Here is a 16,556-nt window from a genome sequence, read left to right as displayed (position 1 = left end):
ATATCTGCATCTGGAGATGGGTTTTCAGACACTAAGGGCAAAAAGATCAACATCTACAAAGGAATATAAATCAAAGGGGCATCAGACTTCTCATCTACAACTTTGCATGTTAATATAAAAGGCAGCAATGTCTTGCAACATCTCAGGGGAGATGATTTTTTAAGTCAGAATTCTGGCTACACTATCACACAAAAGCAAGGGCAGGATAAAGGTACCTTCACCAATGCAAGGACTCAGAAAGTGTTACCTCCTCATTGGTGGGAAGTTACTTGCTACACCATGGTAAAATAAAACAAAGAATGACAAAGGCATAAGACCCCAGAAATAGTCGTTTCAGTATGGATGACCATGAAGGGATGTCCCGGTGCTCCTAGGAACTTTTACTTTAAACAGTGAAATTATGGGGGCCCCCGGGTGGTTCAGCCGGTTAAGCAGCCAACTCTTGACTTCGGATCTGGTCACGATCTAGCGGTTCATGAGTTCAGGCCCCACATCATGCGCTGTGAGCACAGAGCCTGCTTTGGATCCTGTCTTCCCCTCTCTGCCCCTCCCCCACTCATGCTCACTTTCTCTCTCAAAAATAAGTGTTAAAAAATTATTAAAAAAAAAGAAATTACTTAAAAATACAAACCAAACACAAAAGCACATTACCTACGCCATGAGACTACAGGGAAAAGAACACATAGCTCCTCAGGATGTTTTCATTTCTACCTTGGCCCTTTGCGAAACTAGTCTGGCATTCAGATGGAGTGTGTGTTTTGAAATAAATACTTTACCTTGGTCTCAGATACTATCAGCTAAGTAAGGACAAGCCGGCATAGAACACACAGTCGTGAATACCGCCGACATGTCCAAGTTCATTAACTCCAAAACTCAATCACACCATGCAGCCAAACAGAGCTTCTCGGCCAGACTGAATCAGGGTCTCGTTCCCGACCCCACTGAGTCCCCTCCACACGCTTCGTCGGAAGGAATTCGTGAGGCAGGATTCACCCCAAGTCAGCACCCTGCAGGATCTCGACTGTTCTCAGAAGAGAGGCCAACCACATCTCCGATATCAAGCTCTGTTTAATAGAACTTCTAACTGGAATCTTAATACTTGGGACCTGAATCGGCAGGAATAAAAAATCCATGCCTTAAAGTAATGCTCACCTGGTGGCTCATTATGACAGAGGATTTCAGAAAATCCAAAGACTAATAGCAGGTGACTGCCATCAAAGCAGCAAGGCTTCATGGTTACCAAAAAGTAAGAACTTTTTAGGAATATCCTATCAGGGCAGATTAACAAGAAGGAACGATAAGGCAGGTCTCCAAACTTCTCCTCTGTGGGGCAGACAGTCCCCAGCGCTGACCAGTTGCCTCTGTCATGACTGGGCTATCTCAGTTCCTCCCTCCGTGTGGTGGCTGTGCCCCTGGACGGTGAGACCATGTGGCCACCAACATGAAATATCAAGTTCAAACAAGCAAGCCTGAAAAGGATTCATGGTTAAGAAAAATGGAGTGTGAATGACCAAAAGTTGCACCCGAATGCTTCATGCCCTGAACTCGGTTCCCTGCGAACCAGCAGAAGACATAAAAAGAGAGGAAAAGAGAATCATTGGTGGCCTCTGTGATACACAAAAGTGCCAAATGAAACTTTTGCCTGCTCTGGGTCAGAGGGCATGCCTATAAAAACTCAGAAAATCTATTACCTATGAGTTGCTTAGACTTTAAGGACAGGAGCCGTGTGACAGACCAGTTACACTAAGGACACTGAGGTCGGACCCACCAGGTGGGAGGCACAGTGACATCAGCAATGACAAAACCTAACTGTGTGCCCCTTAGGCCACAGGCCAGAGCCTGCAATCACACGTCCCCAAAGGGCCCCAGGAAGGGCACTGGAGAGATATAAACGCACATGCTTGGCTGACATACGAGCAAGCGTCACTATCCACTGATGTGAAATTCGCCCCCAAAAGGTCTAAAATTCAGGGGAGCATTTCAGATTGCAGCTCCGAGCCCCTCATAAATTAATGAAAGGCAGACATGAAAGTTACTAACAGCTGGAACGGATCAAGCGGAAAGAAAATGCAGCATCGGCATGTGTTATGTGAATTTCTTAGAGTCCATAAATTTGATATTTGGAAGGAAGAAGGGAAATGTTAATTAGGAGAAATTTCATACTGGATTTAAATTTGCCATGCAGTCAGAGCTCTATTGTAAAACCCTCTCGGAATCAGAAATCACCCCCGACAGACCCGGGTCGTGCCCTTCACCTGCCACGTGATACTTGCTGATCGGTTCCTTTATCCTTTGCGTGTGTTTCACACGGTCTCTACCCAAAACAGAAAAATCAAGAGCGAGGGTCATACCTTTTAATTCTTCTGCGTGTGGCATTAAATGAACGTTGAGGAATCGAACAATAACTTAAGAAGCCGTCCCTCTGCCTTCTCTAAAAGCCGGGTAACAGCTGGCCTTATGTTTTACACTGCTGCAGTTAGAAGTATCTCAGGAGATCAGCTACTCTGAGGTCTCAACGCTAACTTTTCTTACTGTCCTGCTACAACTTGCATTTGATTACCAGATCCAGATAGATCTCAGGGCAGATCCGGTACCTGAAAACAGCTTTACGCAGGTAGGGCCCAGGGTTTTACACCAGTCTGTCCAATAAGCAGTGCCTGAGAGCAGGGGATCCCATGGCCTCCCTGGGATGTTCTGTCTCCGCCCTCCTCGGCATGGGTCTCCTGATTTGAGAGTTGCCACGTGTCTCTGTAGCCTGCACCGGCCCTGAGATTCATAGTCAGGCCTTTTCATCTTTCCTCATAAACCATTCCTCCAGCCCCTTAATCATGCTAACTGCTTCTCCCAAGATCCTTACAGTTTATCTGAGACCCCCAAGCCCAGAGACCAGGAACTGCCCGTGTCAGCAGGACACCATGATGCCTCTGTGCAACAGGCTTGTGTTCCCTCTCTCGCTCTCTCTCTCTGCAAATAAATGTTATTCTAAATGTAAATGAAAGGGTGCTCTCTCTCTCTGCCACTCCTTCCCCTAGGGTCCCGTGTAGTCACACAGAGGGACAGGGAAGGGATCGCTGTCCCCAGACAGGGCCTGGGTGGGGCCAGATACTGCATTATTCTGCTGACATGTGAAAGCTCCAGTTATTCATACAGGCTGCTTTTCAGAATCAAGTTCACATGATGAATCGATCTGTGGTCCAAGCAGACAGCCTATTTCCCAAAAGCCACTGCAGGTATGGGGGTTAACAGGACACGGTGGGGAAGGCAAAGTTTCACAAGATAAGTAAAGAGCAGTGTCGTGGAGCCTCCCTCCCTCACTCTCAAACCCTCAGCCATGGAGTCCAGACTCCAACTAGCACTGGGAGCAAGATCCCTCTGAATCTCAGTTAACTCACGTGCCAAGTGGGTTTGTGCAAAAACTGAGTCCTTAGCCTAGCACCTTGAGCACAGCAAATACTCCACATAGGGGCCTGCTGTGGGGACTGCAGTGTTTCCCAACACACTTCTCCCCCAAAACAGAAGGGTGCAGAAAGGACCAGGATGCCTGACTGTACTTAGGTCACAGGTAACTTCTAACTCTTCAGGAGTGTATCCCTCAGAAGCAATTTCTTCTCCCTCCCACGTAGCAGGGCCTGGAGCACAGCGACCAGAGGGAAGCACCTGCACTCTCCCCGCCTGGGACACGCTCATCAATGGCTGCACACCCTCCCAAGGGCATGCCAGACCCTCGCCTGTCACCACCGGCAGCACCACCACCTGGTTCTGGTAGAGTCCCCCAGCTCCCCCAGTAAGGCTGGGCATGAGCCACCGCCCGCCTGGTCGGGCCCTTGCGCGGCTGTGGACTGCCATGTCGAAAGCACGGTTTAAGAACTTGAGCTCTGGAACCACATGATGTGGGTTCAAATCTTGGCTCAGCCATTTCTGAACCATGGAAAAATGGGCAACTTCCTTAGCCCTAATGGGCCTCAGTTCCCTCCTCTGTCAACAGGGAAAATCATGACATCTTTGTGGGAATTAAATGAATTCAAAGCCCTGACGTAAGTTGTGGCACAAGGAGGGAGAGTTCACTATCTGCCCGCCCTAATTTCTAAGAGGGGAGGACTATTTCCCTCCCACCTAGGCCACGGTAACAGCCTGCTGGCTCACTTCCTAACTCTACACTTCTCTCATGAAGTCCCCACACACCAGCCAGAGCAATACTCCCCAAGAAAAAACCCAATTGCGTCACACCGTCCCATGGCTTTCCAATGGCCCCCAATTTCCCCCAACCCTGTCCCCCTGCCTGCCCCTAAACTGCCCCACTCACTCACCAAGTCATTACACCAGCCTTCTCTCTTCCTCCTGGACATGGCTACAGCAAACCCACAAATTCCACTCTTGAAATGGAATGTTCTCCCCTTCGATCTTCCCATGGCTGGCTTCTTTTCGTCATTTGGGTCTCAACTGCAAAGACCCCTCTGAACAAGGCCTGACACATTACTACGCCCTGAGCCTCTCCCCACAACACCACCCAATTATTGGGCTCAGAGCACCAGCTGTGCTGGCTCAATGACATCTCTACCCAGGTGGTTAGTGCAAGTCCTCTGGCTGTGGTGTGGGCTCCACAAGAACAAGAACCTGACTGATCTTGACAAATGCTCAACCCTTCAGGACCTAGACAGTGTCTGGTTCATAGCAGACTCTCAAAAAATGCACAGGATTTTTGAAATGAGAATAAACGTCAAGCATCATGTACCCAAGTAAGACTTGAAGCCCGTCCACCAGGGGGGGTGCTCAGAAGGGCCGGGAACCTCACAGGCTTTCAGGTGCCTCCAGCTGCTCATCGACTCTCTCTCTATATCGTCAATTTACAGCAAAGTGATACACAGACTACATTCAAAGCATCATTAACGATAAAAGATAGTACATGAAAAGGCATCCAGCAGCCAGAGATACATTAAATATAAAAGTAAATTGCATGTTTGATCAAAAGGGTCAACCCATGTGGTCAGATTTGTGGAGCCAGGCTGAGATCTCAGAAGCCAAGCATACGATCCATCATATTCCAGATGGGCGGGAAGCAGGGCAGCAGTGACATTTGATGACACACCTTACTTACAGGGAGAAACAGGGATGGGGAAGGACATGTGAATTCTTGCTGACTTTGAAAACAGGCTTATCCCATGAAACCAAGCTGAAGAAAAAGCAAGCTGCTTCCTAGCTTCCGTCATGCACACTTGTCTGATCGTCTCTAAATTAGGACACAGGCAACTCCTTTTATTCCCCTCACGAGTCATAAGCACAATCAGGATGCAGATATGGGCCCCCCTCCAGGGAACGAGTAAACACCCAGCTTCCCGGAGCAGGCTTCCTCTGACCTGCACAATGTCTGCTGATTAGCCCCACAGCCCCCGCGGAGGACACGCATCTCCTCCTCAGGGGTCCCACCACTTTCTCCTAAGATCGTCTCCGTCCAGGCTGGATTGCTGGCTTTTGCCACCACTGGAGATCTTTGTTCCCATTTCCCCCCAACAGCATTAGCTACTGGATTTTCCAGCTGAATTTCACTTTAGTTCAGGACCCTGCCCCCAACCTCACCATAGGTCCCTTGCACTTTCTCCAGTTTGACTGATGTTAGATTTCAGTTTTCCAAGAAAATAAAACTCAAGGTTTGGGTTTTTTTTTTTTTAATCACGAACATTATATATTTTGAAGTTACAATGAGTCTTGATACAAGACACTCTTAATTCATTAGAAATTAAGCTGCATTTTATTGTCAATGTTTGGGATTTGTACTTGGGAGATCAAGAAAGATACCATGGGGGGGCGGGGGGCGTTGCCTGGGTGGCTGACTCGGTCGAGCGACAGGCTCTCGATTTCAGCTCAGGTCATGATCTCACAGTTCATGAGACCGAGCCCCACATCGGGCTCTGCGCTGACAGACTGGAGCCTGCTTGGGATTCTCTCTCCCCCTCCCCTTCTCTGTTCGTCCCCTGCTTACACACATGCTCACTCGCTCTCTCTCAAAATAAATAAATAAACTTAAAAATAGAAAGAAAGCTATTGTGGCTATCTGGGTTCCCCAACACAGAAGAGCTCAGAGTCTGAGAAAAAGTATTTTGTTGTCTTCAGAGGAAGACGGGCCACATCACCCAGGGAGGCAGCATGTGCTTGATGGCCAATGAAAGAAAGGGCCGCAGCCAGAAGTCAGGAGGGTGGTTGTCAGACAGGAATCCTGAGCCTGCAAATCCCAGCGAGGAGCTGAATTAAACTCTGAGACAAAGAAACTCTGGATTAGCAATGGGAAACACAGTTATCCAAAGATCTGCTGAAATACCCAAGAGCCATGAAACACAACATGTCCTGGGGTGAGATCACCCCAGGGATCATGCAGAGGTGCTCCCCCCAGGAGCCCGGCTGCTACCACTCCCTTCCCTGAGCTCCGCCCTCCAGCCACCCTCCCCCTAGGTCCTCACAGGGGTCAGGATTTCCTTTGCAAAGGATCTTCTCTACCTTTTTGCCACAGGGATTAGTTCAGATGTCCCTTCCTCCAGGAAGCCCTCCTCAAGTCTGGGTCAGGTATGTTGTTACCCGCTCCCAGAGGACCCTGCATCTGCCTTTCTGACACATTCTTTGTGTTGGTTTTTTTGTATGAGCTTATCTACTTATCTCCATGTCCCACCAGCCTGAAGGTCCATGGGAGCAGCAACTTTGTTCGTCCTTTCTAACGCCACTAGTCCTTTGTTCATCCCTTAGGACGCCACTAGTAAGCACACGCTGAAATAACAAATGACTAACAGATGAACAAAAGATACCAACAGCTGAATGAATCAAAAATGTTCCCCTGGACCCCCAAAAAGGAAGGGAAGACATTAGGAAGAGAAGAACAATTAATTTTAGGAGAGACCCAACGTAAAGACCAAAATGTAAAAGCTAAACAATTTGAGGAAGTTGGATACTTTTCAAAGAGGACTGTAAGAATCCAAACTCTAGCAGAACAGAGGAAGGATGGAGCAATAAAATGCCAGATCAGTTACCCTACATTAAATCAAAGTGTAAAAGGCACAAAGAGAGAAAACTCCAGCCCTTTCACTAAGAAGTATGAAGATACCGCACAAATTTATAGGTACAAGATCAAGAAAGCTGAAGCAGGACAGGAGATACAACTTCCAAGAGACATCAAAGGTAACATTCTTTAATTATACAAGAAAAAGGAGGAGGGACCAAGGGTAATGTTGCCTCCATTAGAAAATGGGACAGAAAGCTGTTCACAGATGGCTGAGAAATGGTAAGAGTTCCTGTGTTTCTCAGGCTGTACTCGAAGAAAGGCTGGGGGGGAGGGATGGACGGAAAGAACTATAAAGCAACTAAAAAAAAGTGCTGCCTGCATTGGGTAGGTGCCAAATTAGGGAAGGAAAATAATTACATGGAATATTTAAACGACTGAGTTTATAATCCCAAACCGATTCGTAGACGGAGGCTCCTGTTAACATGGATTACACGCATATTTGGACACTAACAAGTTGGAAAGATGTTACTGAAATCATGAACTGCCTAGAGATTATTGAAAGGAAAACAAATCGGTAAAATCTGGAAGAGGGGACACAAATACCATGATCGCCTTACCGACAGAAAAAATTCCTACACCTGTTCGATTTCGGACGGGCATCAAACACTCGGGACGGGCGGATCTCCCGTGCTGACCTCACGGTTCTGAAGAGAGGATCCTCATCCAAGTCTGTAAGCAAACGGCCAACTTCTTCCAAAGGACCACAGTCCACCTCCTGTGAGAGTCCTAGCAGTCTTACGTGTGCCGTATGTACATGGAGGCAAATATTTTTGCTGGTTTTGAAATTTACACATTCTCTGAGTGTGCATAAATGCCCACTTTCAAAAAGGACTGGGTGACTATGCTTGGATCAGAGGTGACACAGAGGAACTAAAAATAAAATAAAATAGAGGCCGAAGCATCAGTCTCTTCAGGTTGCCGAATGGCCACTTCAGAGTGGCAAGCTTGGGACAAACTTCACCTGGGCTGTGACTCCGGTCAGGTAACAGAAAGCCTCACCCTTCTCTGTCCTGCGGAGGCACAGAGGAGTCCTCTCAGCCCTGCCCCAGGAATTCTGGTGGCTGTAAGAACGAGGGACCATCCCTGGACGGCCCACCCCATCATTCTAAAGACCAACATACACGGACAACACAGAACACAGCCGTGAGGTGCTGAGGTGAGACTTATAGGTCTACTTGGTGTCAGGGAAGGGAAATACCTCTGTGAAATGGAACTTAAAAAAGCCTTTAAAAGGAAGTGGTCTCTAGATAGGCCCTGAAGAACAAGTAGAACTTGAAGACAGGAGGAAAGCACAGAGTGACACCAAGAGGAACAAGGGTGTGAGCGGGGTGGCCGAGGCAGTGGCCGGGGAGCCTGACCTGGAGGCCTCTGGTGGCCGCCATGGAAGAGGGGTCTGTGCCAGGGTGAGACCGAAGACAAACTGATTTTCCCTAGAACAGGGTCTCCCTTAGCCTTTTGTGTCTGTCTTTCTGAATGGCCTTCAAGCTTCTCCCTGGTCCCCTCCAATAAATGCACCCCAAAATTCAACGAATAAAGCCAAATGTATTTTTCTAAACGCTACATGCTTTTCTCACTGCTGGTTCCCAGTTTTGCAGGCTACCTCCCAAGACTGATACGTAGAATCACAGTCATATCAGGTACAAGAGTAGTCAAGATTCACTGGCAAGCATCAGTCTGGAACCCTAGGAATCATCCCTAGACTTCCACCACTTAAGGCAACAGCTCTTTAAAAATCTACGGAAGTGGCTCACAGTTTCCAATCCTTAAACGTTACCTCTGGACTACTGAAAGAAAACCTGGAAAGTTACACTGAATTTCTAATAGAAAGCCAAGAATAATCACAGAGCTATTCTTTTTTCAATTTTTTTTTTTTAATGCTTGTTTATTTTTGAGACAGAGAGAGCACAATGAGGGGTGGGACAGAGAAAGAGGGAGACACGGAATCCCAAGCAGGCTCCAGGCTCTGAGCTGTCAGCATAGAACCCAACGTGGGGCTCAAACCCACGAACTGCGAGATCATGACCTGAGCTGAAGTCGGTCACTTGACTGACTGAGCCACCTAGGCGTGCCCCAATCATGGAGCTATTCGTAAGCTCACAAATACAAGTTCTGCAAAGGTTCATAGATTGTCTGCACCTCCCCACTCCAGATCCCCCTACAGCTCAAGACTATCAGTGGAGGAAGCAACGTACCTAACAAAGCCCCCAAAGTATCACGTGACATCAGTCCTTCTGACTAAACAGTGTAATTTCCAACTAAAAAAAAAAAAGAGAAAAGAAAAGAAAAGAAAAGAAAAGCCAAGACACCAAAACATTTCTGATTGGTTCATCAACTAGATGCGAATGGAACCGTGTGCTTGGGCAACTGTCACTGCCTGTGCTGTCTGGTTGACCCCAAACTGTTCATTTGTGCCCCGTAGGCATTTTTGTCTCTCACAGTCTCCAGATGACACTCCAACAGTAAGAGAAATGTGAGCAGGTGCACCTATTAAATATGTAAAATACTCATCTTCTCTTCCACTCGCTTAGAAGATGTATTTCTAAGGGGGGGTAGAAAGTCACCTAATATAAAGATAGACAGGTAGAAAAACATTACATTTTTTTTTTTTTTTAGCACACAAGAATGCAAGTGGGCTCGGCCCATCAGCTTTCTGCGGAAAATAAATAAATGCAAGCAATTAAAAATTCAGTTTCTTTTCTTTAAGCAAATTCCTCAGGTTTTGCTAATTAGCAACTAATAGTTCTGTCATCCGAGCTGGGAAACATAAGGAGGAATACCAGCGGTGTGTTTTCAATCAAAGCATTTGCATGCAGGAATGAATCAGATTTTCCGTGAGGGACTATTACTGCTTGGGAGCAGTTGGGGGCAGAAGAAAAGCATTGTCACAACCACAAAACTGTAAAAGGGACCTGAAATTTTAGAAAAGGGGACCTCCTTCTCCTCCTTGTAACAGAACCAGCAGGGGCCCTGCAAGGCATGCCTGGTGAATCTGAGAAGCTCCCCACCAAGACTCCAGCAGGGACAGTCAGAACACACGAGCCTTCGCAGGAAGACAGAAGACAACGCAACCCATGTTTTCTGTCCCAGGGACGAGAGGAAAAGTTAAGCATCGGCCGGTGTGCAGGGATGCCTGAACTATGACGTCACCTGCCTTCACAAGTTCCTAAGAGAATGAAGTGCGTGGTGGTTAAGTGCAAGCCGGGGTGATGGTAGTTTGAAATAACCTGGCTACGGATGGAGCAGGGGCAAAATGAAAGTGTAGGAAGGGGACAGGGGACCTAATCCTGACTCCGGTACAAGCAGGTCGGGGCTCTGAAGCCCGGCCCCTCCCACGCTCTCCGGGACGAAAAAGCGCTAGTGATCGCGCAGCAACCCGCCAGGCAGCGTCACCCCAGGCCTGAGCCGCGGAGCTTGAACGTCTACTTTCTCGCCTTGATATACAAGCCCTCCGCCACTACCCTTCAGGGGAGAATACCCTCCGGGGCCCCCTGTGAGGATTTTATTCCAAACATATGTTGCGAACGTTTGAAGTGCCCGCTCTCCCTGGTATTCCTTTTTTTTTTTTTTTTTTTTTAAGTCAAACCCACAAAACCTAAAATACTCTGAATCCAGCCAAACTGCAGTTTGCGAAGATGCAACATTCCATGCCCAAGGATAATAAAGTCTTGTGCAATAAAGATTTTACAGATGTCCTTCTGAGGGTAAAGAAACGATTTTCCCTTTTCCGGTCTTACGGGAAGCCTGCCCACACGTTAGAAATACAAAGTTAGTATATATAGAAGCACAAATTAGCCATCTTGGAAAGTCCACATTTTCCAACCACAGAGAAACGAAGGAATTCCTGTGAGTGTTCCCATGCGCAGCGACACGGGATTGAGGATTCTTTTCTCCCCAACAACCTGGTGAAGCCAGCACATGACTCAAAAGAAAAGGGAATGAACGGCCTTTAAAAAGAGGTTTCTGAACCTTGAACCACTGCAGGGCTGCAGTACCCACAGGTAAAGAAATGGGACTGAATTTCCAGGTCTCATTTTAAAAAGACGGTGCTTCGCTCACACCCTAAAAAGTCTTGAAGATGTGACTTCAGCATCACATTGGTCATTCATTAGCTTTACCTGGATAATTAAATCCAGATCAGGGGGATGGATTTTATTATAAAGTACTAAAAAAATACTCATTATACTGCGAGAAGATTAAATGACCCAATAGGGTTCGAGACAAACTACAGTTACATCCTATCTAACTCCTTGAGGCTTAGTTGAGGACATCTTTAAAAGACTTCGTTTGGGGCGCCTGGGTGGCTCAGTCGGTTAAGCGGCTGACTTCGGCTCAGGTCATGATCTCGCGGTCCGTGAGTTCAAGCCCTGCATCGGGCTCTGTGCTGACAGCTGGGAGCCTGGAGCCTGTTTCAGATTCTGTGTCTCCCTCTCTCTGACCCTCCCCTGTTCATGCTCTGTCTCTCCCTGTCTCAAAAATAAATAAAACGTTAAAAAAAATTTTGTTTAATAAATAAATAAAAATAAAAGACTTCATTTGAATAATTCTGCACCTGTCATGTTTTCCAGATAAGTCTGTATTTGCTACATAAAACACTTTCTGCCAAGAATTTAACAGGTGAAAACTTCTCAAAATCATCTAAATGTTTCCGTACTTCCTTCACTTACAAAAGAGCAAAAGATTAGAGAGAATTCACTAAGGTTCAGGGAGAGAGGTTATGTTCAGAAGGCCACCGTGCACAGTGCCGACACCAACCTTTTTCCCAAGGTTTATGGCCCACTTGATCTCTGATCTGTGGAAGATCTGTGGATCTCAGGGAGGCAGAGAAACACACGCGACTGCAGCACTAACAAAAACACCTTGGTTTGGAGAGTTGAACTAATCACATACAGGTGCTGATGGTGGTGGTGATGGTGGCAGTGATGATGATGATGATGATGGAAAGGAACAGGAGGAAGTGGAACGAGAAAATGACATAAACCTTAATGAAGTGGACGCCCGGGGGGGGGGGGGGAAGTGCCATAATCATGTGAAGCACTCATCATGAGCCAGAGATTTTATCAAATACTATATTTGCATGGTCTCCCTTAATTGTCAGGAAAACGCCATGGAGCAGCAGTCACATTATAACGCCAAGTAAATAGTTAGCAAATGATTTTTCGAGGGGTCAACACGCTTGGCCAAGTTACACAGCCACAAAATGGCAAAGCTGGACCTTGAGCCGAAATCCCCTAAATGGTAATCTGATCTGGGTAATCCCTGGGATTCCCCTAACCATGTTATATATGTCATGATATCATTTATTTAGGGCCAGTTTAGAGAGTACATTGGGATGGTGGGTCAAAATGGCATTTGCCAGTTGGTTATAGGCAACGCACATAGTTTGTCAGCCACCATGCAATTTTAACAGTGACTTGAACAAAACAGTGGGGAAAGCTGAAGACATCAAGCTGTTGGTCTATGTCCTCTAAACAGAACAGCCCCAAGCCCCGCTAAGAGCTCTCCAGTGCCCTGTGCTAGTTAATATCCCACTGGTGGCCCAAGAGAGGCGGGTCACAAACACGGTGCCACAGATCCCAGGTGTGCAGAGAGCCTATCCCTCAATGGAGGGAGAGGATCCAATGGGCAAACCGTTAGAACCAACGAACCAAGAACAAGCTGCAAGTTAAATGGCACGGAGAGAAAGTTAACGGTCATCTGCCTACTTCCATCAACCGGAAGAGAAGTATTCGTCAGCTGTCCTGCCCAATTAAATACCTCACTAATTAGTGGGCATCTGGAATAGAAAACAAAACATAAATAAGAGACGGGAAAAGTTTGTGTTCACACATAAGAATGAAAACAATGCAGGGAACTTGTGGCTAATAAGCTAGGCTGGCATCTTTCTAAAAAGTAAATACACTCAGGGAGTAAAAATTTAGGATGCGGATTCCCTCCCATTTTCTGCACGAACAGAGATCCAACAGAGACCCGTTAAATAAAAATACAATGTAGAAAACAAGACTGTGCCCAGAGAAAAATCCTGCCAACACTGTTTCAAACTCTCCTAAAAAAAAGTAGAAAGACAATGAAATAAACTTTAATGAAGGAAGAGAAAGAGGCACGCCCCACTCCTCCTCACTTCTAGACTGGTAAAAACAACTGCGGCAATGAGCACTTTTTGATCAGAGAAGTTGTTATTTTTGACCAATAAGCACTTTTTGATCAGAGAAGTCGTAGCCTTGTCCAAAAGCTTACAAGAATCCCTAAGACCCTTTCCTCTATGCTTCTGACCACTTAAAAAATAATTCGCTCTGCACTTACAAAAATAATGTACCTTCCGTCTTTACTAACAATGTAATCTGGTCGGTGGGGAAGGGGGGGGGGGGAGCAGTTGCTGAGACGTAAGGTTGCTCCGGGCTCTTTGATCTGCACCCTGATGAGGGAACATTCCCCTCTGCTGCAAGCCAGCTAACGAAGGGATGAAATTAGCTTTTATCCTGGGCACTTTCTTGAGCAAAAAAGGAAAAAAAAAAAAAAAAAAGCACTAATCAGCTGTCCTCACTAATCAGTCATCTGGCTAATGACCTTTTGCCTTAAAACACTAAAATTTCTGAATGATGTGGAAAAAGGGAAACACAAACCAGTGCCCCTCACTGGAGCTCAATGGATCATCTGGAATTGGAGCCGGGAAGGTTAAATGGCAAGTCTGTATCCTGGCAAGGTGATAAATCTGTAATCAAGAGCTGTAAGCTTTGGCACCTCAATGTGAACTTCATTACTCCACAACCAAATTATATTGTTTTTAACTAGAAACAGGCCACAAATAAAGTCACCCCTTATCCATCATTCTTTGGAGAAAACCATCATACACTTTTGTTCTGAGTGCTGGTGATTTACGTAAACTTTATTAGTGCTGGGAAAGGAGCTTCGCGCATTTCTGGCACGCCGGCTGGAGAGGAAAGCAAAACAGGTAGCAAAAAATCTTCCGCATTAAGGAATTTAGCAACGATCTGTTAAAAGAGGTCTGTTCATCCTCAACAATTACGCAAAAAGTGATTAAAAATGGGAATAGCTGTTGTTGAAGACTCCTGCCAATGCAGCCCACTTTAATAACTACCCCCAGCAACCAACTTTCCTCCTGCAGTGTCTACTTGGGTGGAAGAAATCTGGTTCTCGTTCCCAGCAAAGGTCCATGTGGATTTAGCCACAGATGGACACCTTCCTGAAGGCTTGATGTTGCTTAGAGATGTAAGAAAATGGCTCTCTCTAAAAGGAGGAATGGACAGGATGTAGGAGAGGGGGAGAAGAGTGGGGAAAAAAAGTCAATTAAACATTTATATCAATTAATACCAGCACAATAACTCGTGAAGCACGCGTGCAGGCGCACATGCCTGGCCTTCCGCAGCTCCCGGAATGGGGGCCGCGGGACAGGAACCACTTACGGTAGTGGGGCTCCATGTAACCATTCCTGGGGTCCATGGCAAACACAGTCCCGCGGTACGGCACAGAGGGCTCAGCCAGGTGCGGCAGGGACCCATGGATCTCCTTCTTGATCAGTGAGGCCCTCTCGTCACTAGATGTCGAAGGCTCCTCGCTGATCTTGCCGAGCCCCTGGACACTCTGTGGCTGCATGGTGACTGCGTTTCTTCTCTCTCTGTGATAGGTCTGCCCAGGACTTTCATCTTCTAAGGAAAGGAGGAAAACGAAAGCTCCGTGAGCCACTGGAAGGAGTGATTCAAAAACAGTAATCAATTAGGTCTCCCTCTCTCTCCCTCCTCCCCAAAAGAAGCCTATTTCTCATTCTTGGCAACGTTGAAAGCTACACCATGATGGGATAGTCTCCAGGCAAAACTGCTTATGAATGAAGGTCCAAAACACAAATCCAAGGATGGGGGGGGGGGGCAGGAAATGAGCCTATTAAGTTGAGATGTAGGGGGTCAGCAAATTATCATCGCCAGCTTACAACCGAAATCTGCCAGGGAGGCTTTTCATCAGGGACTTGCCAATATCCCTGCAGGTCCCAAGTGGAGCTGGAAGCTCTGCCAGCCTGAGGCTGTGATGTCCAGCTTCCCCCTGACTGTCTGAGGAAGCTGGGCCTGTCAGGTATCTGGGCAGCTCAGACACCCGCTGAGGCTCTGGGTGATCTAGGGATCAAAGGGCCCACAGTGATCCAGAAGTTTTCCCGTTTTTGTCTTTTTAGGTCTGTAACCCACTGGTTTACTGGAGCTTGAAATGGGACAAAAGACCCACTAGTTACAAAGAGATAAAGGTGCCAACCGTGGAAACCTACAGTGCCCTTTGCAAGTTACTTCGCTGCAGCCCACAGAACATTGCTGAGAACCAAGAAGAAAATGGAGCAAGACTGTAATTCCCAGGGCAAGACGGCTCTGTGGGTGAGGCAGGCGTCAGTTGTGCGGATACGGGCACATGTTCTGCGGGGGTCCGGACGCCGCTTCAGACATTAAGAAACAGCTTTCCGAAATTCCACACACATTCAATATTCCCGCCTCCAGTATTTCCATTCCCTTTGATCCATAGGACCTTCCCATCGACCCATTATGGCTCTCTGGGAATGGGACTGGAGGACCTTTTCTATAAGAGCAGATCAAAGAACCCACGCCTAAAACTAAACCAAACGAGTGATCTGAACCCACAACAAATGGGCCAATTCATCTGTTAGAATCATACACACATTCTAAACTACAAGCTCCCAAACAAGTTCTGCAGTTCATCAGCAGACTGTGTTCTGGAAGGTCCGTGCTGACAGAAGCAAAGCCGTTTGCGCACGGCTTACACATCTAATTTGAAAACGATTTTCCAGTCTTGATCTTAAATACACATATATGTATGTGAGCGATAATGCTGTTGTGCATTTCAGATGGACAGATTTTGAACACGGTTTATCCCAACATATAAACTTCTCTTCAAAGTATTGCATAAAGCAGTCCTATCTGGCCGAGAGCCCCTAAACAACAGAAAAAGTATGCGTTAGCAGATTCATGGCTGTTTGTACAAATTCAGAAGCAAGTACAGCTATAAACACGGGCAAGCATGAATATATAGACTATAGTCACGACTACTGTTCTGTGTTGACTAATGGCTTGAACTACCCAAAGCAACTTGAATCCTTCTGCCTCTGTCTGGGATTTGAAGAAATAAGCAATTGTTGTTTCAGCCTAGCAAATGACTTGCAGAACAGAACAATGAGGTATGCTTTGGTCTTTACAGTGAATTTGCTGACTGCTGCAGGGAAACTGTGAAACATTACTTTAGCATTGTTTTGTGCAGATCTTCTCCCCCAAATCTTGTAATTATGGAATAGATTATGAGTTTAATCTATCAAGTAACTACTAAACAGAAGGAAAAAAATCAGTGTAATCCCACCCTTTCCCACATCGATCTTTACAAAAGCAATTCAAAGCGCATGCTTTTGTTCATTTAAAAACAAACTACCCAAAAAAAAAAAAAAAAAAAACCAACTCACAAAACCCTCCATTTTTATTTTCCCTTCTGACTAATCCTTGTAGGTGCC

The 16,556-nt window shown here is 46.4% G+C and overlaps 1 protein-coding gene across 4 annotated transcripts in view; it reads right to left on the bottom strand.

The window, feature by feature from the left end:
- Positions 1-16,556, bottom strand: part of GLI3 (GLI family zinc finger 3) — a 280,783-nt gene that overhangs the window by 175,213 nt on the left and 89,014 nt on the right. For all 4 annotated transcript variants that reach the window (XM_045052197.1, XM_045052198.1, XM_011280298.4 and 1 more), the window contains one exon: positions 14,467-14,709. In XM_045052197.1, the coding sequence (XP_044908132.1) occupies positions 14,467-14,709 (243 nt within the window). The remainder of the gene's footprint in view (positions 1-14,466; positions 14,710-16,556) is intronic.

Source organism: Felis catus, chromosome A2, assembly GCF_018350175.1.
Source record: "Felis catus isolate Fca126 chromosome A2, F.catus_Fca126_mat1.0, whole genome shotgun sequence".
NCBI lineage: Eukaryota > Metazoa > Chordata > Mammalia > Carnivora > Felidae > Felis > Felis catus.
The sequence above is the reverse complement of the archived record's forward strand: the minus strand, read 5'-3'. Positions and strand labels throughout refer to the sequence as shown.